The 21,481-nt window shown below is 40.1% G+C and overlaps 1 protein-coding gene across 12 annotated transcripts in view; it reads left to right on the top strand.

Moving 5' to 3' along the window:
• The window catches only part of MAST2 (microtubule associated serine/threonine kinase 2), a 262,802-nt gene that overhangs the window by 173,719 nt on the left and 67,602 nt on the right, over window positions 1-21,481 (top strand). For all 12 annotated transcript variants that reach the window (XM_007978931.3, XM_007978930.3, XM_007978929.3 and 9 more), the window contains one exon: window positions 17,742-17,833. In XM_007978931.3, the coding sequence (XP_007977122.3) occupies window positions 17,742-17,833 (92 nt within the window). The remainder of the gene's footprint in view (window positions 1-17,741; window positions 17,834-21,481) is intronic.

Below are 21,481 nucleotides of genomic sequence, written 5' to 3'. Positions count from 1 at the left end.
TTTTTAGTTTTCTTCAGTAAAGCTACCCGTGGTGATGAGGACATGGAGATGCATAATAGAGTTTTACACTTGGCAACGTGTATACATGTGGGAAAACTCAGTGATGAGTAACTCAAAGAGGTGCTGAGAATTTGGTGCTTGTATACCATTTCATTTACTTTTTAATTTATTTTTTAACTTTTAGGTTGAGGGTACATATGCAGTTTTGTTATACAGGTAAATTGCATGTTATGGGGATATTATATACCATTTTAACAAAGGATGATTAATGGTGAAGTAACTAGACAAAGGCTTGGACTGCTAGGGGCAGTGTGAAGGTGACTAGGAAGTGTTTGGTTGATAAGGGTTGTTTAGTAATATTTGTCATGTAGATTCAATTCAAATTACTGCTGTCTCCAGTGATAAGCATTATCTCCAGTGGTTAAGAGCCTTCTTGGTACATGAGATGGGACACCTTTACAAATGCAACTTTATATTACTTTTACAAAAGGAAATTTTATATCCTACTTTTAGGCAGAAAGGAGGAAGGCAGAGAGTTTGCTGCTTCTCGGTGTCTTTAGCTAAAATAGTCCTTATGCCAAAGTGGTATACTTTAGGATAGTATTTCCTGGTCCCCTTTAGAAGAATATACAAAATTTAGTGTCAGTGTATGGAAGCCAATCAATCCCCAGTTCTGTCCTGGAGAACACAGGGAAGGCTTCAGAGAGAAGGAAATTTGAGCTGAAAAGTGAAAAATTAACATGTATTAGGTATGCATTTGGGATAAGGGTATTTAAGTTGAAACAGCGTGTGCAAGAGAGTAGAGACATAATGGTATGGCCTTGTTTACTACTGGATTAAAGTGTGTGGATGGTAGATGATTGGAGGCATGATGATGGGTGGACAAATTAGCAGGGGGCTCTATCGTGAAGAGACTTGATTGTCATGCTCATCACTAATTTAGATTATTTATTTATTTGGCTATAGCAGTTGGAGGATTTTGAACAGGAGATTGATTGATGTGATCATCTGATAATTTGGTCAGAGGCATCCTAACCAGAGTGACTGTATCTTGAAGAAAGGCCAGATAAAGCCAAACCTCCTGGGTTACATTCCCAGGGGATTGGGCACTGTTGGTCACAAGATGTTTAGGGTTGAGGGAACGAGTTAATGATGCTAACTAACTAAAAGATGCTTATGAAACTTATGAAATGTTTCAGTACTTGAAGAACAAAAAGCATTCTTAGTTTAAGAATAGGTTTGCTTTCATACAAAATTAGCTGGGCGTGGTGGCACATGCCTATACTCCCAGCTCAGGAAGGCTGAGGCAGGAGAATCACTTGAACCCGGGAGGCAGAGGTTGCGGTGAGCTGAGATCACGCCATTGCACTCCAGCCTGGGCAACAAGAGCAAAACTGTGTCTCAATAATCATCATCATCATCATCATCATCATCATCATCATCATCATCGGTTTTGCTTTAAAGATAATAATGCACTCATGCATTTTTGCTAAAATCCATAGTAACATAGGGAAATAACAGTACTGATAGCCTGTCACAGCTGATCACAAGCCTTTGTAATGAAGTACACTATCCTTAACAACCTATATAAGCAAGCAGTGTGTTTATGGTAGGGGTGTTCCTCCTCTTGGATTCTGAGGATGTCCTACTCTGTAATAGAGAAGTCTCTAATAAACTTCGCTATACTCTGTGACACCCTGAATTATTTCCTGTGTGAGATCCAAGAACCTGCTCTTGGGGTCTCAGACAAGACCTCTTTTCTAGTGACCGTCTTCTTTAAACATGCTACTATAGCTTGGATTTGAATCATGATTGTACCAACTAAAATGCAGAATAATTACCGCCATCACATTCTCCTACCTGGGTAACATCACTCCCTTTCTTGTACTCTTTACATATGTATAAGCCACCCACATTAAAAATTTGATTTTTATTTTGTCAAAGAAATATGTGGACATAATTTCAAAAGTCCGTTAGTTCTTTAAAGTTAATAAAGGAATTTTGAAATTCCCTTACCCCATTCCTGCCATCCTTGATTTTTATTTTTCGAAACCAACTACTTTAAATTATTTTATCTATTTCAGTGTCAAATTAATTCAACTTAATATGATTTCTAATAAAGTCATTGCGCATTATGATTATGTCTGTTTTCTTTGCAACTTTTTGTTTTCCTGAGGGTAATAAATGTCTCACTTTTGCATTGCTTTATATTGTATGTAGCAATCATTTATTCACCCCATATTTTCTATCAGAGCTGCAAAATGTTTTTCAGTATATTACATTAGATGATTTAATCTCCTAATTTAATCTTCTCCCCCACCATACTCCATCCTTCCAGAAACATTTCTTCTAGAGCCTTCTTGTCTTCTCCTCCAGCCCAGATTGATTATTTTCTAGTCCCCTTGCATATTTATTTGCCATCATGGTATTGCCAGTAACTCTCTCTACTGTGGGTTCTGAATTCCTCAGATTTTCCGCCTTCCTCTTGGAAGCCTCCTGTGCTTCTGTGCCACTGACTACCTGTGCCAAAATATGTTGCTTGAATTCTCTTCTTCACATATCTAAGTCTCTTCAGCTGTGAGCCTCTGAAGGCCAAGGATTGAATATACTTGCACCTTTTTGAGTATCTTAAGTGCCTGACATAGAACCTTGCAATTAGCTGTCATTAAAAAATGACTGTGGGCCAGGTGTGGTGGCTCCTGCCACAAGCCTTTGTAATGCCCAGCATTTGGGGAGGCTGAGGCAGGAGGATCACTTGAGCCCAGCAGTTCATGACCAGCCTGGGCAACATAGTGAGATCTTGTGTCTATGAAATAATAAACAAAATTTAGCCAGGTGTGGTGGTGTGCGCTTATTCCCAGCTGCTCAGGAGGCTGTGGTTGTAGGATCCCTTAATCCTGGGAGGTCAGGTCTGTAGTAGACTGAGATTGCACCACTGCAATACAGCCTAGGTGACAGAGTGAAACCCTATCTCAAAAAGACTGTGTTTTCTGATCATGACATGTGACAAATAAAGCAAGTGAAATAAAAAAATAAAAAAATGAGGTTAAAAGAAAAAAACAGAATAATAAAAAGATAAAACAACAACAATAAAAATGACCGTGATACTGGTCTGTTGAAAGTGAAGGGCCTGGTCCTTATGTAGCGTCTATACCCATGGCTGCCTCATAGAAACTAAACTGTGTTCTAATCTTTTCTACTATGGAAATTTGGGCACAGGTCAGACAGCTGGGCAATTTATTGAGGAAGGAGGTAGAAAAGAAGGATTGTTACTAATACAGAGTGGGTTTAATCTGTATCAGTAACAGATTAAACTAGGTATTAAGTAACAGATTAAAGTATGTATTAGTAACACTTAAAATATGTATGTATTGGGCTAACATACATAGTGATTACGGGACATTTTGCATTTCCTCTCAACCACTAGCTGTCAAAGCAACTGGTCTAGAAATGTAACCTGTGAGTGGGCTTATAATTTGGAGCTTCCAGAGAAATCCAGAGGCCATGGGAACTAGTACAGACTAGTATACAAACCAAATATACCACAACTTCCCAGACACTATGTTATTGGGGCAGTCTTTACTAGTTCCAAGGCCCATATTTGTGGACGGCCTCAGGAGTGAAAGTGCACTCCATTCGGAGAAAAAAGTCTATAGTCTCATTGGCTGCTTTCTTTTGATTACCAAGAGATGTACTGCTTTAAGAATACATTACGAAACCATTATCTCCCTTTCCTTAATTCTGCAGTCTCTCCCATTCATTAATTCTCCAAATAATAACCATGTATCAGGCACTGTCCTGGGAACTGGAAATATAGGCATGCCTAGAATACCCAGAATCTGAGGCAGTGTCCAGTCTAGGGTTTTTAAATTTTTCTCCTGTCTCTTTTACCAGGTTGATTCCATTAGAACTGTGTGAATGTTAACTGCAAATAATCAAAGAATTATCTTGTTTACTTGGTGGTAGGCAAATTTACTAAGGTGTGGTAGAAAATCCTATCCTCATCTTGAGACTGGGGGTGGAGACAAGTTGCCTGCCATCAAGGGAACTTCCTACTACATCACATAAATTATTCCAGGGGAAGAGATTGTACTGGCTTATATTTGGCCAATTTCCTCCCTCTCTTTATGTCTTTTCTTTAAAACTCTTGATTCCTTCCAGGTGTTCTTGGTCTATTAAATTCATGATATCTTGGGCTTGGCATTCCAGATTTAGACCTGTGTTTGTTTCTTTTCACTGTAAGTTGTAACTGTTGCAGGAACATGTAGCAGAGATGTTTATTTTTAGATTTGGGTGGTATAATCTGCCCGGGACTGAATCATGCTTCCTTTGCATTGCTGGTGGTCTTTTCTGCTATAATATAGTGAAAGGATTCAGGATTGTTGAGTGTAGAGATCATCTGTACCTCTTTATTTTTTGTCTGGCTCAAGATAGCTCTCTCTTTATTGAGTCCTGATACAGGGTTGATAGTCGCAATAGTAGCCAAGGTGGTCACGACTAAAGACTTTGGTGGGAGCATACTGTTTCCTTAGTCTCTGTCGTAGCAGACCTGCTCCCCAATATTTGTGCCTATGTCAAAGTTTTGTGCCAGTCCCTAAGGTACTTATTGCTGTCCTCTCATCCGTGAAATTAGGCCACATAAAATGCCCTTGATTTTCTGGATACTTGTAAATCATTTGAGGATGAAACGCCACACTAAGTCAGTCCCAGGGCAAAGAAAATTCAAGTTAGATTAGGCCTTCAAAAAATGTTATTACTTTATCTTGACTTAGGGAAAGCTGCGTCGCATTTCTTTTTTTTTTTTTTTTTTGAGACGGAATCTCGCTCCTCGCTCTGTAGCCCAGGCTGGAGTGCGGTGGTACGATCTCCACTCACTGCAAGCTCCGCCTCCCGGGTTCACGCCATTCTCCTGCCTCAGCCTCCCGTGTAGCTGGGACTACAGGTGCCTGCCACCGCGCCCTGCTAATTTTTGTATTTTTAGTAGAGACAGCGTTTCACCATGTTAGTCAGGATGGTCTCGATCTCCTGACCTGGTGATCCACCTGTCTTGGCCTCCCAAAGTGCTGGGATTACAGGCGTGAGCCACCGCACCCGGCCGCATTTCTTAGCCTGCAGTTCCTTGTCCAAATACAGGGGATAATAATAGTCCCTGCTTCATAGGGTGTGAGATACTACATGTAATGATGCTTTAAACCAGGGTTGTTACAGTTTTACAAGCCAATCTTTTGGCTTCCCTCTGCCACATAGGAAGAAGAATTGTCTTGGGCCACACACAGAATACACTAATGATAGCTGATGAGCTTAAAAAACAAAAACAAAAAAACACCTCATAATGTTTTAAGAAAATTTCCAAATTTGTATTGAGCCACATTCAAAGCTGTCCTGGAGTGCATGTGGCTTGTAGGCTGCTGGTTGGACAAGTTAACTTTAAACCAAGCCCAGTTAGCTCTTAGTAATCGTTAGATATTATCATTGTTGTTTTAAATGCATAGCTGATTTCAGCAGAACATAAGGAAAGCCCTGAAGGACCCAAATCAGAGAGAGAAAACAACACCTAATCAATGGCAGTAGAAGCGCTAGCCAGCAATCAGGCAAGAGAATGAAATAAAGGGTACCCAAATAGAAAGAGAGGAAGTCAAACTACCCCTGTTTGCAGATAACATGATTCTATATGTAGAACACCTAATAGTCTCAGCCCAAAAACTCCTTTCTTCCTTTCTTCCTTTTCTTTCTTTTCTTTCTGACAGAGTCTCGCTCTGTCACCCAGACTGGAGTGCAGTGGGGTCATCTCGGCTCACTGCAAGCTCTGCCTCCCAGGTTCAGGCCATTCTCCTGCCTCAGCCTCCCGAGTAGCTGGGAGTACAGGCGCCCGTCACCATGCCCAGCTAATTTTTTGTGTTTTCAGTAGAGACGGGGTTTCACCATGTGAGCCAGGATGGTCTCCATCTCCTGACCTCGTGATCTACCCGCCTCGGCTTCCCAAAGTGCTGGGATTATAGGCATGAGCCACTGCGCCCGGCCCCAAAAGCTTCTTAAGCTGATAAACAACTTCAGCAAAGTTTCAGAATACAAAATCAATCACTAGCAGAAAGTACTAACATTCCTATCCACCAACAACAGCCAGGGTGAGAGCCAAATCAGGAAGGCAGTCCCATTTACAATTGCCACAAAAAGAATAAATACCCAGGAGTATAGCTAACCAGGGAGGTGAAAGATCTCTACAATGAGAATTGCAAAACACTGCCCAAAGAAATCAGAGAGGACACAAACAAATGAAAAAACATACCATGCTCTTGGATAGGAAGAATCAATATCATTAAAATGATCACACTGCCTGAAGCAATTTATAGATTCAATGCTATTTCTATCAAACTACCAAGAATATTCTTCACAGAACTTGAAAAAACTATTTTAAAAATTATATGGAACTGGGCTGGGCGTGGTGGCTCATGCCTGTAGTCTCAGCACTTTGGGAGGCCAAGGTGGGTGGATCATGAGGTCAGGAGTTCAAGACCAGCCTAGCTAATATGGTGAAACCCCATCTCTAGTAAAAATATAAAAAATTAGCTGGGTGTGGTGGCACGTGTCTGTAGTCTCAGCTACTTGGGAGGCTGAGGCAGCAGAATTGGTTGAACCTGGGAGGTGGAGGTTGGAGTGGGCTGAGATCATGCCACTGTGTTGGGCGACAGAGTGAGATGTCTCAAAAAAAAAAAAAGTCTCATGGAACCAGAAAAGATCCCAAATAGCCCAGGCAGTCCTAAGCGAAAAGAACAAAGCTGGAGGCATCACGTTACCTGACTTCAAACTATACTACAGGGCTACGGTAATTAAAACAGCATGGTACTGGTACAAAAACAGAGACATAAACCAATAGAACAGAATAGAGAGCCTATTTTAAAAATCAGATATTTTAAAATCATAGGCCACACACCTACAACCATCTGATCTTTGACAAAGCTGACGAAAACAAGCAATGTGGAAAAGACTCCCTATTCAATAAGTGGTGCTGGGATAGCTGGCTAGCCATAAGCAGAAGACTGAAGCTACATAGTACCCCTCCTTTACATCATATACAAAAATTAACTCAATATGGGTTAAAGATTTAAATGTAAAACTATGAAAACCCTGGAAGACAACCTAAGCAATACCATCCTGGACACAGGAATGGGCAAAGATTTCATGACAAAGACACCAAAAGCAATCGCAACAAAAGCAAAAATGGACAAGTGGGATCTAATTAAATTTAAGTGCTTCTGCACAACAAAAGAAACTATCAAGAGTAAACAGACAACCTACAGAATAGGAAAAAATATTTGCAAACTGCATCTGACAAAGGTCTAATATTCAGCATCTACAAGGAACTTAAACAAATTTACAAGAGAAAAACAACCCCATTAAAAAGTGGGCAAAGAACATGAACAGATACTTTTCAAAAGAAGGCATACATGTTACCAACAAGCATATGAAAAGCTCAATATCACCGAGCATTAGAGAACTGCAAATCAAAGCCACAATGAGATACCTCACACCAGTCAGAATGGCTGTTGTTAAAAGTAAAAAAAAATAACAGATGTGGCAAGGTTGTGGAGAAAAGGGAATACTTATACACTGTTGGTGGGAGTGTAATTTAGTTCAACCATTGTGGAAAGCAGTATGGTTATTCCTCAAAGAGCTAAAAGCAGAAGTACCATTTGACCCAGCAATTTCATTATTAGGTATATACCCAGAGGTATATAAATCATTCTGCCATAAAGACACATGCACACGAATGTTCATTACAGTACTATTCACATTAGCAAAGACATGAAATCAACCTAAATGATCATTAATGATAGATGGGATTTAAAAAATGTGGTACATATATGCCATGGAATATTATGCAGCCATAAAAAAAGAACAATATCATGTCTTTTGCGAGAACATGGATGGAGCTGGAGGCTATGATCCTAAGTAAACTAACCCAGGAACAGGAAACCAAATACCTCATGTTCTTACTTATAAGTGGGTGCTGAATGAAGATAGCTCATGAACACAAAGAAGGGAAAACAACAGACATTGAAGTCTACTTGGGGGTGGAAAGAGAGAAAGGAGGGAGAGGAGCAGGAAAAGTTACTATTGGCTACTAGGCTTAATACCCGGGTGATGAAACAACCTATACGACAAACCCCTGTGTCACGAGTTTACCTATATATCCTTCACATGTACCCCTGAACCTAAAAAAAAAAAATAGTGGGAGCCAGCTTTGAAGCTTCCAAAAATGGGGTCAGGGAGGAGATGTACTAGTCTCAATAACCTTGAGGGGAAAAAAGATGAAGTCTTGGCTTGTTGAGAGTAAGCAATTAGAATTGAGACCCCCTACATACAATTAGGACTCTCAGAAGACTTCACCCTCAGTGCAGGAATGGACTAGGAAAACCACGGGCATGTACAGATAAAAAGTACTTCCTTAATCTCATCTGGATTTTAAATAGGGCTTTTAATAAAGGAAAGACGTCTCCCTTGAAAATTTCTACCTGTAAGCCTGCACTTAACTGAAATTTGGGGTTGGAGTTTATACTCTTTGTGTGGTCTAGAAGCTGGTTCTGGGCTGGTAATAACTCCGACTCATCCGTCAGAAACAAACTTAACACTTCTATTAAGTGACATACCCTCAAATCAGGTAGCATAGGATTCTCATAAATACAGCTTCACTGAAGGTAAGTTTATAGTACAAAATTACAAACCAATCAACCAACCAAGTGAAAAATCAATAAGTGAAAATCAACAGATAAAAGAAACAATTTGAAACTTCAGAAAGTAGCATTAGAGGATGGGCACAGAGGCTCACAGCTTTCATCTTAATACTTTGGATGACTGAGGCAAGTGGTCTGCTTGAGCCCAGGAGTTCGAAACCAGCCTGGGCAACACGGCCAAACCCTGTCTCTACAAAAAAATACAAATATTAGCTGAATGTGGTGGCTCATGCCTGTAATCCTACCACTTTAGGAGGCTGAGGTGGGAGGATCGCTTGAGCCTGGGAGTTCAAGACCAACCTGAACAACATAGTGAAGTCTCATCTCTACTAAAAAAAATTTTTTTTTAATTAGCTGGGCATGGTGGTGTGTGCTTGTATTCCCAGCTACTCAGAAGTCTGAGGTGAGGATTGCTTGTGTCAGGGAGGTCAAGGCTGCAGTGAACTGTGACTGTGCCATTGCACCCCAGCCTGGATGACAGAGCGAGACCCTGTCTCAAAAAGAAAAACAAAGTAACATTAGAGATTAAGACTGTAAGATGAGTATATTTAAAATGATTAAGAGTATAAAAGAAGGAGGCTGGATGTGATGGCGCTAACGCCTGTAATCCCAGCAATTTGGGAGGACAAGACGAGTGGATCACTTGAGCCCAGAAGTTCAAGACCATTCCAGACAATGTGGTAAAACCCTGTCTCTACAAAAAATACAAAACTTAGGCATGGTAGCATGGGCCTGTGGCCCCAGCTACCCTGGAGGCTGAGGTAGGGGATCACCTGAGCCCAGGAGGTTGAGGCAACAGTGAGTGGAGATTGAGCCCCTGCACTCCAGCCTGGGCGACAGAGTGAGACTCTGTCTCAAAACAAACAAAAAAGAATATGAAAGAAGGAAACAAAAACAAGAGAAAAAAAGACCAAATATATTTGGACAAAAAGCTAATTAGAATTCAAAGAATAAAATATATATATTGTGTTGTTGAAATTGAAAATGCAACAGTCGTGTTAAATAATAGAGCTGTGGACAAAGTAAAATTTTTATCTAGAGTGCAAGACAGAAATGGGAATATATAAACTATAAATGAAAGCTAAGAAACACAGAAGATATGATCAGATGGTCCAACAGAATATGGAGAAATGGGAAGAGGCAGTATTCATAGAGAAAATGAATGAGACCTTCCAGAACTGATTAGAAACAAATCACATCTTGAAGCATGGTGAGTCCCCACTATAATAAATAAAAATAAATCCCCATCTAGATACATTGCAGTACTGCAGAACCATGAAAACAAAGAGAATATCTTAAAAGAACCTTCAAGAATTCACTAAACTAAAAGAGCTCAGCAAGAAAGTTCACTCAAGAAAATTGAAAATATATGTTCATGCAAAAACTTGTACACAAATGTTCACAGCAGCAGCATCTGTGATAACCAAAAAGTAGTAACAACCCAAATACCTTGTCATTTTATGAAAGGATTAACAGTTGTGGCATGGAGAATTTATGCATGCCACAACATGCATGAATCTTGAAAGCATGCTGAGTAAAAGAAGCCAGACACCAAAGACTACATAGTGTATGATTCAGTTTCTGTGAAATGTCCAGAATACGTAGAGTCCATAGAGACGGTGAATCCATAGAGACAGAACATTGGTGGTTGGTTGTGGGGAGAATGGGATGGAGAGTGACTGCTAATGGGTACAAGGTTTCTTTTTGGCAGTGAAAATATTCTGGAATTAGATAGTGGCAGTGCTTGCACAGCCTTGTGAATATACTAAAAATGAATGAGTTGTACATTTTTAAAGGGTGAATTTTATATTGTTTGAAATGTATCTTAAAAAAATAAGTTAATGGTTAAAATAAAGCAACCAGACAGAAAAAGAAAAATTAAGTACAAAGGAACAGCACTTATGCTAAGAGCAAGCTTTTCAACAGCAATAACAGGAGCCATAAGACTACAGAATAATGTTTTTAAAGTATTGAGGAAAAAGTTACTCTGAACAAGACACTAGAATTATCTATACTTGCTAAATTAGCAATGGAAGTGAGTGACCAAAATAAAGACATTTTCAGACCATCAAAAACCCAGAGAACAAAATCTATAGAGAAGATTTATTACTATCAGATCCTCTCTGAAATAATTGCTACAGGATATATTTCAGAAAGAAAGAAGAAATACATTAATGCAAGAGAGAATGTTAAGCAGTGAAATTGGAAAATACATGAGTAAATCTCAGCAAGCAATTATTGTATGAAATAATAATTATTAATTTGGCAATGTAAAAGTAAGATAGACCTGAATAATAGACTGCAATAATAGGTAAGTTGAAAGAGAGTGGTAGGATTGGAGTTAAAAGCCATCTAGGATCTTTTAATTTTGTTCAGAAAGAGGATTGAGGTGCTGGTTAACTTTAGACTTTGTTGAGACAAGAACACCTATTAAACCTTGAATAATAATAACTACTTTAGCACAGAAAAAGACAAAACAATATGTAATTTCTAAACCAATAGAGCAGAGGTTTAAAAAAAAAAAAAAAAAGATTAAGTCAAGGAGAGTTGCCATCAGACTTGGAGGAAAACTTTACCTTAGAGCAAAGACTTTTTTCCTAGTTCCTCTGATGCCTGCTGCCCTTGTGGGGAATTCTGACCACCTGCTTCTGTGGAAATACATTCATTTGTTCAATAAACACTTGTCAAAAACCTCCTATGCCCTGTGTACTATTTCTAGGTATTCGGGATACCTCTTAGAGCTCACTCTAGAGAAGAAGAAACAGACAATAAACATAGTTTATGTAGTATGTTAGAAGGTGACAAATGCTATTGGGAAAAAAGGTAGAGCAAAGGGGATTCGGGAAAACAGAAAATTGGGAAGGTGACATTAGAATAAGGCCTTGAAGGAGTGAGGGATTTTTGCCATTGTGTAGTTGAAGGCAGGAAATTGCAAGTAAAGGGAACAGCTAACACTGGTCCTAGTAGCTAGAAGTGCCTATGCAAAATTAGCAGCCTGTGTAAGGTTTTGAGCAGAGGAATGAAATAATCAGATGTGTGCTTTAAAAGAATAACTGTGGCTTGTTCATGTTAAAAACAGATTAGGGTAGAAGACAAGAGTCAACCAGAGAGACTAGTTAGGAGGATATTGAAATAATCCAGGTAAGCAATAAATAATGTATCAATAATAATATAATGGATAAGTAATAATATCTCCCTTTATTGGGGAGAGAATATGTATTTTTCTCCCACTCTCACTTCCCCATCTTAACCAGGGCATCTTGGTTTTTACTCTGAAATATTATAGCATCTGGAAGTGCTTGACTGTAACCAGCTTCACATTCTTCTTTATATTGTTTACACTTATTGAAACAGAAGTGATCTTTTCCTCATTCTAAATTCTAAAAGGTGCCTGCCAAGTACTATCTGTCATGGAGTGCTCAAGTTCCTAGGAGCAGCTAGACCTCTGGGATTTGGAGACTGGAGAGGCCTAAGGGATCTGCAACCAGGCATCCTATTCCACACCCTTTGTTGCTTCACACTGGGAAGCAGGCTTCCTAAGTAAATTTACAGCAGCTCTTGCAGGGGTCAGATCTTCCAAGTGCCTGCTAGTTGCTGGAGGGAGGGTTTTTTGGAGGCTAGAAACGAGCTACTCTCCAAATATGGTTACAATTCAACATTGTCGCAGAGAATGCATGATGTGCCTTAGCCCTTGTTCTCACTGTTAAGTGAGATGACCATGGTGAGGCATGTAAGAAAATGAAATGCCAAGTCTCACTCCGAGTAGCCAAGTGACTGGGATGCTTTAACACCAGTCTTTGCATGAGGTAGCTCAGGGGGCTTCCAGGCTACCACCCGTCAGCTGAGAGTTAGTGTACCTGACTCTGCAGATATCCTTACTTACTGGAATGAAAGAAGTAAGACTTGTCCTTTATCTTCTTAGGATCCTGGGGAAATGGCCAGAGCCTGTTGAAGTGGAAAAATTAGCCAGTTCCTTGTTGTAGATCTCAGCTGAGTCATGGTATCTGTAGCAGAGTGTCTGACCTTTTCTTCCCCTGGCAGCTGTTAAAGATTTGCCAAGTGAGATTATGTGTACCTTTATGAAAAGGCATGTGGCCTGGAAATATGATCTTTAGTGTTTCGGCTTTTATTTTAAATTTTAAATAAGGTTAAGGCAAATGAAGCTGGAATTAATTCTGTCCCTGAAGTTTCAAGAAATTTTCACTTTCAGACACAAGGATTTAGATATAACAGTTTGATTTACCTTTCATAGACCAGGTATACGTGTATTTTCTTTATTTTAATCCTTGTAACAAATCATACTCATCCATTCATTTAACAAATATTTATTGAGAGCCTACTGTGTGCCAGGCAGCGTTCTAGGTATTGAGGAGTGCAGCAGTACAAAAAGCATACAAAAGCCCCTGCCCTCATACAGTTTAATTTCTGATGAGAAGAGAGACAACGCAACGAATGTGCAAAATATATACAATCATATATATATTGGGGATTAGTTCCAGGACCCACATGGATACCAAAATCTGCAGATGCCCAAGTCTCTTATATAAAAGAGCATACATAATATTCACATATAAGCTACACATATCTTCCTTTATACTTTAAATCATCTCTAGATTATCTAATACGAAGCAAATCTATGCAAATAGCTGTTATACTGTATTTTAAAAATTTATATTATTTTAAAAGTTTAAAAAAATATCTTCCACCCATAGTTGGTTGAATCCATGGATGTGGAACCCACAGATAGAGAGTGCTGACTGTAGTGTGTTAGATGATGATAAGTGCTAGGAGAAAAATATCTCAAGAAAGGGGGATAGGGAGTTTGGGAGGGGTTGCAATTTTAAATAGAGTGATCGGGGAAAATTCACCCAGAAGATTGTACTTGAGCAAAGACCTGAAGGAGGAGGGGAGCAAGCCTTGAGGCAATCTGGGAGAAACATAGGCAAAGGAAATCCCAATTGTAAAGGCCCTGAGATGGGTGGCATGCTTGGCAGTTTCTAAGGAAGGTGAGGAGGCCGGTGTGGCTGGCGAGTGAGCAGGAGGGAGAGAGGTCATGGAGAATCCAGACCGTATAATGCCTTGTAGGCCATCATCTGAACTGACTTTTTCTCTCAGTGTGACAAGGAGAATTTTAAATAGAAGAGGGACATGATGTTGCTTAAATTTTAAAATTTTTGTATAGTTTTATTGAGGTATGGTTGGAATATAATAGATTGTGTGTGACTGTGATAATGAACATGAAGATAATGAACAGATCTGTAACTCTCAGAAGTTTCCTCGTGACTATCTATAATCCATTCTTTGCTTCTCATTGGGCGACTACTAATCTGCAGTCTGTCACTATAGATTAGTTAGCATTTTCTAAAATTTTATATAAATGGAATTAGATCAACTAAACAATTTGTCCTTGTGAGTCCCACCAGTGAATTTTTTTTTTTTTTTTTTCCGAGACAGAGTCTGGCTCTGTCTCCCAGGCTGGAGTGCAGTGGTGTGATCTCGGCTTATTGCAAGCTCTGCCTCCTGGGTTCACGCCATTCTCCTGCCTCAGCCTCCCAAGTAGCTGGGACTACAGGCACCCGCCACCATGCCCGGCTAATTTTTGTTTGTTTGTTTGTTTGTTTTGGTATTTTCAGTAGTCAGGGTTTCACTGTGTTAGCCAGGATGGTCTCGATCTCCTGACCTCGTGGTCTGCCCTCCTCGGCCTCCCAAAGTGCTGGGATTACAGGCGTGAGCCACCGCACCCGGCCATCCGCCTGTGAAATTTCTTAATTGTGGTGGGTCAAATTCAAATTTTATTTTTTTAGTGGTTCTACTTTTGAGAAAATTTTTCTTTCACCTCTCCCAATGGATAGATGTTTATTTTAAGATACATTGCAACCTCTTGTCAACACTTCAAACCTGCCAGTCATTGATTTCTTGAAGGAGTGTAATTTGTTATCTATGCCTTCTAAATGTTCCTCGTATCACCAGCCCTTACTGTGGGTGATACAGTGCCAGTACAAAGACAGCTATTCATGGAAATTTGTTCACTGCAGTTGCCAATCATAATGAGTTTTTCTTTGAAAGGAATATTTTTTCACAAAATCAGCATTTCCCTGAATAAGTGGCTTCATCTTCCCTTGTTATGGTCTATGGAAGTCACAGTGAGAGCAACTACTGCTATTACTGGAATTTCAGTCCATACTATGGTCAGTGTCCACAATTTCTGTCACGAAGTGTGCAAGCATTACTTTGAACTACATCCGATACATCTTAGTGGTTTAGGTCATTACTTGCAAATCAGTGAGTCCTGTTTTAGCCACGAAATCAAGTGTCACTATATCCATGCTCTGGAGAGAGAAATAATGGGCTTTTGGTATGGTGGATACACCCATCAGCCAGTTATTAGTTATTTGCAAATTGTTGGTGACTGTTTTGCCCAAACCTTGCCACCTATTTTGCAATGCCTAGTTGAGCACAGTTCATATCACCTCTTGGCATACATACCCAAAGCATCTAGTGCTGTTGAAATAAATGCAAAGCAAAGTGCAAGCCCGTGAGAGGAATTTGTCACAATGTGTTGGACTCGTATTTGGTCAAATTTATGTGGTGTGATTGACTTGGAAATAATGTTTTCAATTCCTTTTAGTGCATGTGTCAGAACAATTTCCTGTTAAGTAACATTATGTTTGACTTATGTTTTTAGTATATTTTAGTATAACTATTCAGGGACAAATTTTTTGATTGAATACATGTGAGAGGCAAATTGTTCAACTCATCCATGAAATCATACAACATACTCTTTTTTGTTTGGCATCTTGCTTTCAGCATAATTATTTGTGAGATTCACCCATTGTGTGAATCAATTGTTCATTCCTTGTTATTGCTGAGTAGAATTCCATTATATGGATATACTGTGATTTGTTTGTGGCTCATCTGTTGGTGCATATTTTAGGTGGTTTGTAGTTTCGGGTTTTCACAGATAATTAAAAGCATATAATTGGGTCCTGCTGTTTCATCCCGTCTGACAATCTCTGCCTTAATTGACTATGTAGTTAGAACATTTATATTTAATATGATTATTGGTATTATTGGGTTTAAATCTGTTATTTGTTTTCTAATTGGCCCAACTGTACTTGTTCTTTCTTCTTTTTCTGGCACAGTCATTGGCTCACTGCAGCCTTGACCCCCTGGAGTCAAGCAGTCCTCCTGCCTTAGTCACCCAAGTAGCTAGGACTATAGGCATGTGCCAACATGCCCAGCTAATTTTTTTAATTTTTATTTTCTGTACAGATTTGAGGAAGGAAAGGGGGTATTGGAGGTTTAAGGAGAAAATGTGATTAGTTGTCTTGGAGAGTGAGCAAGCACATTAGTCTGGTAAATGTGCTAAGATTGTCAGGCAGTAATGAGGCCCCACTTGATGTTCGTCACTGTAAATATAAAGATACATCAGCCAGCATGATTCTGGGTTTTTCTTCAGTCACTCTAAGTTCCCGGGTGCAGTTGCAAAATAGATGGAAAGCTTGGTTGTAAAGGGTTGGGATTTCACCAGGACTTTGGTGTCCTTGAGAGGTAGCAACGTTTCACTTGGAGCTAAAATTTAAAGCAGACACTCAGGAGAAATTGGGGATATAGGCAGTTTGCTGATGACATACTGAGTTCGAGGAGGCAAAGTATAAGCTTTTCTCAAAGGTTCAGAGTAGTGGGAAACTGTCAAGAGAGTGGGAGGCTTGGCATTCCATGGTGACTGAGGTAGTTAGGGGTATGGGCATGATTGGATTCCTCCTGATGGCTTCTTAGGGGAAAATGGTTATTTCTAATGACAATCTCTTTCTTGAGATTAATCTCATTCCTTCTGTTAGCCCTACAGAGTCTGACTGTGGCCTTCCCTATAGCTTCTATAACCTACTTCTTTTTCTGTCATTCTCCTCTCCTGTCATCTGCTCTTAATTTCTTTGCTAGTTCTTGAACATCTCAAATTTGTTCTTGTCTCAGTGCCTTTACCTTTACTTTTCTCTCTGCCTCTCAGCTCTACTTTTGTCTGAGTCCTTCATATCATTCAGTTCTCTCATCAGATTTCACTTCCCTAGTTAGCACTCCCACACCAGTCTCTGATTTCCTTTCTCCTTTTCTCTCTCTCCCTCCCTCCTTGCTTTCCTCTCTCTCTCTCTCATCCTCTCTCTCCCTCTCTCCCCTCCCTGTTTCTCCCTCTTTTGTTCTTTCTTCCTCTTCCTTTTCCCACAGCACTGTTCACTCCAGTTATGAGGATAGAGACTGTTCTTTTGTTCCCTAGTGCTTCCCTCCTAAAACACTGCCTAGTGTACAGTAGGTGTTCAATAAATATTTGGATGAATATAAATGGAAAACTTCCCTAATGCCTTCAAAAGATAGGCTGACTTTCAAATAAATTGATACAGACTTTTCAGTAATAGATGTTACATGAAATGGCTTTTCATTACCATCTGGTTTTCTCCAACCAGAAGAAAAAGCTTTAGGCATTAACATGTTGTGGAAAGCCAGTATTATAGAAGAAACCCAGGCCTGTTCTGACATTTATTCTGAAATGAGAATATTACTTAATTCATGGACTAAGCAGTTCTAAAAATAATTTCATAGATTAAGTTAATAGTTTTGTGGGGGTTCTTAGAGAATCTGAGAATACTTTGACTTGTGCTTTTTATTTTGTAAATCAATTTGCAGTGGTCATCCTTCATTAGATACTGTGTAAAACATAGTTGTTGCCCGTAGGGAGCTCCTCATGTTTGCTTGGGAAGCCATACTAAACACTGGAGAAGCACAGTGGCAATGCAAGATGGAAGTCAAGGCAGTGACAAAAGTTATTCCAAGGTGGAACACAGTGCTTTGTGGAATCTAACTGGTGCCGAGTGTAATTGCTGACCCAGTTCAGTTTAAAGAACTATACTGTGCAGCCCGTGAAATGGTGTCACTCTTTTGTTCCTTAAAAGCCACTCAAGGTCTCTGAGCCCATGGTGTGGCCCTATTGTAACTCACATTTTGTTTTCATTGCAGTTGTCGGACAAGTAACCGCAAGAGCTTGATTGTGACCTCTAGCACATCACCTACACTACCACGGCCACACTCACCACTCCATGGCCACACAGGTGAGTGCATGAAGGTTAAGAAAGGTTGAATGAAAGAGTGGCCACAGATGCCCAGTTTCTTTCCTACTTCTCATATTGTGCAGTTCAGTACATTACATTGTCACTTTACTTGGTTGACTGAAGCATACAGAGCTCATGGTTTTGCTTTCTGTGTGAGAATGAGTTAGCCTGCTTTTGACTCTTAATCGTTTCTTACCTTGTTCTGTCAACATTCCTTTCAGTCTTGTACGTATCTTGGGGCCAGGTATGTGTCCTGGGTTTATGGCCTCTGTTTTGGTGTGTTCTGGTGTGTTATGGCTCCATTCGTCTTGGGCCATTTGATGAGGAGTCCATGAATATTTTGTACTACTGTGCCCGAGGATTAGGGCTCACAGAGAGGGTTTTTTGTCTAATGGGACTCCTGTTAACCTTCCTGCTCTTAGATTAGGAGATAACAAAAGCAAGAGGAATGTGTGTGTGTGTGTTTGTTTTTAAATAGAAGTGAGGTCTCTCTATGTTGTCCAGGCTGATCTTGAAATCCTAGGCTCGAGTGATCCTCCTACCTTGACCTCCAAAGTACTGGGAGTATAGGTGTGAGCCACCGCACGCGGGTTGGAGTATTTGTTTCATAACAATACTGATATTACATATTGGAATTAAAGCAAATGACCTCATGGATTCAGGCTGCTCTATCCCTGGAATATGGGCTCTTCCCAACAGTGTAAGGACTGACTTACGTGACTCTGAAGAATATATAAAAATTATGAGGCAGCCGGGCACAGTGGTTCCCACCCGTAATCCCAGCACTTTGGGAGACTGAGATGGGCCAATTGCTTGAGCTTAGGAGTTTGAGACCAGCCTGGGCAGCATGGCAAAACCCCATCTCTACAAAAAATACACAACTTAGCCAGGCATGGTGGTGTATGCGTGTAGTTCCAGCTACTTGGGAGGCTGAGGTGGGAGGATCGCCTGATCACCTGAGCCCATGGAGGTTGAAATCATACCACTGCATTCCAGCCTGGGCAGCAACAGAATGAGACCCCATCTCAAAAAGAAAAAAAAAAAATAGGAGGCTTGCATTGATTCTGGCACTCTGTCCTTCCCAGGAGAGGGGCAGAAGAAAGACCTCATTGGAGTCAGCCATGTGCTTCTGTGTAGAAGGTATATTCTGGCATCCCAGGGGAACCAGACCAAGGGACTCAGCTTTGCTGAAAGGGCTGCTGCACTTCTGTGCAGTTCATTGCTACATTGTTTATAATGGAAGTTCTAAACCGACAGTTAGTGGAAATTGACAGGCTTAGAACTGTTCAGAGCTTGCTGCCTGGGCATAGAAAGTCATGGTCACTGTTGTCCTATGCGTGGACCTTGTCTGTCTTTGGGCGTTAAAGCAGGATATCAAAGCAGTGAAACGAGTCAGCATCAAGCTGAGTAAGATGAGTTTATTCTCCATGGATTTGTTTCCTTGCTCACAGTTTACTGTCTTTGGAGGGAGAAGGTGAGGGTACATGTGGAGTATTTGAGGGCCTTGAGAGTCTGGTGATTCTGAAACTCAACTTTGTCCTTGGGAGAAGGATCTCACCTTCTTTGGCTCAGATTCTCTTAGCCTAGAAGCCAGCCTTTTACTGTGATGATGGCCCTTTTCCAAGAATCAGTAAATTTCTCAATCACTAGCTGTCACTTTAGAAGATACCACCAAGAGAACAGGGATCCCAGGGAATTGGAGACATACTTGACCTTTAAAGCAAAGCTCTCATTGTGCTTAGGTGCTTTCCTCGAAAAAAAATTGACTGAGATTAGCTGGATTAACTCAAATAGCACATCCTAGATTTTTAGAGAAACTCAGCGTACATCTATCTGATCTGACCTTTTTATCATATAGAAATAAATTTAACATGTCTAGACCTTGTATATAGTTGCACAACTGTAATGTGAGTACTGAGCACTAGTTACTACTGGCTGCTCTTCTCTGAGATGATTATCTCTCTATTTAGATTCCCCACAGTTAGCATTTAGAACTAAATCTTCCCTACTCAAATGGCTTTGATTGAGAACACCACCTGACCTTTTCAGCCTGCCTGGATCTGTAGACTCCAGCTTTGAGTTAATGTGTGTAACATGCTTAGTACTGTTTACAAATGTTAGCATCTATATTATCTCTTAGCAAATCACTGCAGAAAATCTAGGGGGCAAGAATGGACATAAAAGCCCAATTTGTGACTGTAGGCTATACTTACCCAGCTGTTGAGACAGGCAGCACTGATTGTTCCACGCATATCCCACTTGACATTAGATTGTATCCTCAAATCTTATACATCCTGAAATTTACATCCACAGGATATTCCATGACCCTTTACCATCACTTTTAAGTATTGAATCTGTTGAATAGTATGAGGCTTGTTAATTTGAAAGTAGGTTCATGGCCGGGCGCGGTGGCTCAAGCCTGTAATCCCAGCACTTTGGGAGGCCGAGACGGGCGGATCACGAGGTCAGGAGATCGAGACCATCCTGGCTAACACAGTGAAACCCCGTCTCTACTAAAAAAATACAAAAAACTAGCCGGGCGAGGTGGTGGGCGCCTGTAGTCCCAGCTACTCGGGAGGCTGAGGCAGGAGAATGGCGTGAACCCGGGAGGCGGAGCTTGCAGTGAGCTGAGATCCGGCCACTGCACTCCAGCCTGGGAGACAGAGCAAGACTCTGTCTCAAAAAAAAAAAAAAAAAAAAAAAAGAAAGTAGGTTCATTTATTCCATCAGTTCAATTCAGTATTAAATATCTACTACATAAGTAGATTACAGTGTCAGAAATGTCAGTTCAGTAGGTACACACCAAGCCACTCTGGAAATGGAAACTTCCTACTTTTTTTTTTTTTTAATTAATAAACTTTATTTCTTAGAGTAGTTTTAGGTTCACAGCAAAATTGAGGAAGATACTGAGATAAACCATATACCCTCTGCCCTCACCTATGTATAAGCTCCCCATTATCAGGTCCCTACCAGAGTGCTGCATTTGTTACAGTTGATGAGCCTGCACTGACACATCACCCAGGCACTACTAGTTTACATTAAGGTTCACTGTTAGTGCTATACATTTTGTGTGTTTGGGCAACATTATCATGATACCTATTTACCATTATAGTATCATACAGTGTCTTTTCATTGCCTAAAAATTATCTGTGCTCTGCCTATTTATTTCTTTCGCCCCTTAACTCCTGGCATCTAGTAATCTTTTTACTGTCTCCACAGTTTTGCCTTTTCCAGAATGTCATACAGTTGGAATCATACAGCAGCCTTTTCAGATTGGCTTCTTTCACTTAGTAATACATACTCAGGTTTCCTCCATGTCTTTTCATGGCTTGATAGCTCATTTCTTTCTAGCACTGAATAATATCCTGTTGTCTGGTTATACCACAGTTTATTTTTATCCACTCACCTACTGAAGGACATCTTGGTTGCTTCTAAAGTTTTGGCAATTGTGAAAAAGCTGCTACAAACATCTGTGTATGGGTTTTTGGGTAGACATTAATTTTTAACTTATTTGGGTAAATAAGGAGCACAATTGTTATATTGAATGGTAACAGTATATTTGATTTTGTAAAAAACAAACAAACAAACAAAAATTCTTCAAGTTGGGCATGGTGGTTCACACCTGTAATCCCACACTTTGGGAGGCCA

Source organism: Chlorocebus sabaeus, chromosome 20, assembly GCF_047675955.1.
Source record: "Chlorocebus sabaeus isolate Y175 chromosome 20, mChlSab1.0.hap1, whole genome shotgun sequence".
Taxonomy (NCBI): domain Eukaryota; kingdom Metazoa; phylum Chordata; class Mammalia; order Primates; family Cercopithecidae; genus Chlorocebus; species Chlorocebus sabaeus.
This window is presented reverse-complemented; position numbering and strand designations above follow the sequence as displayed.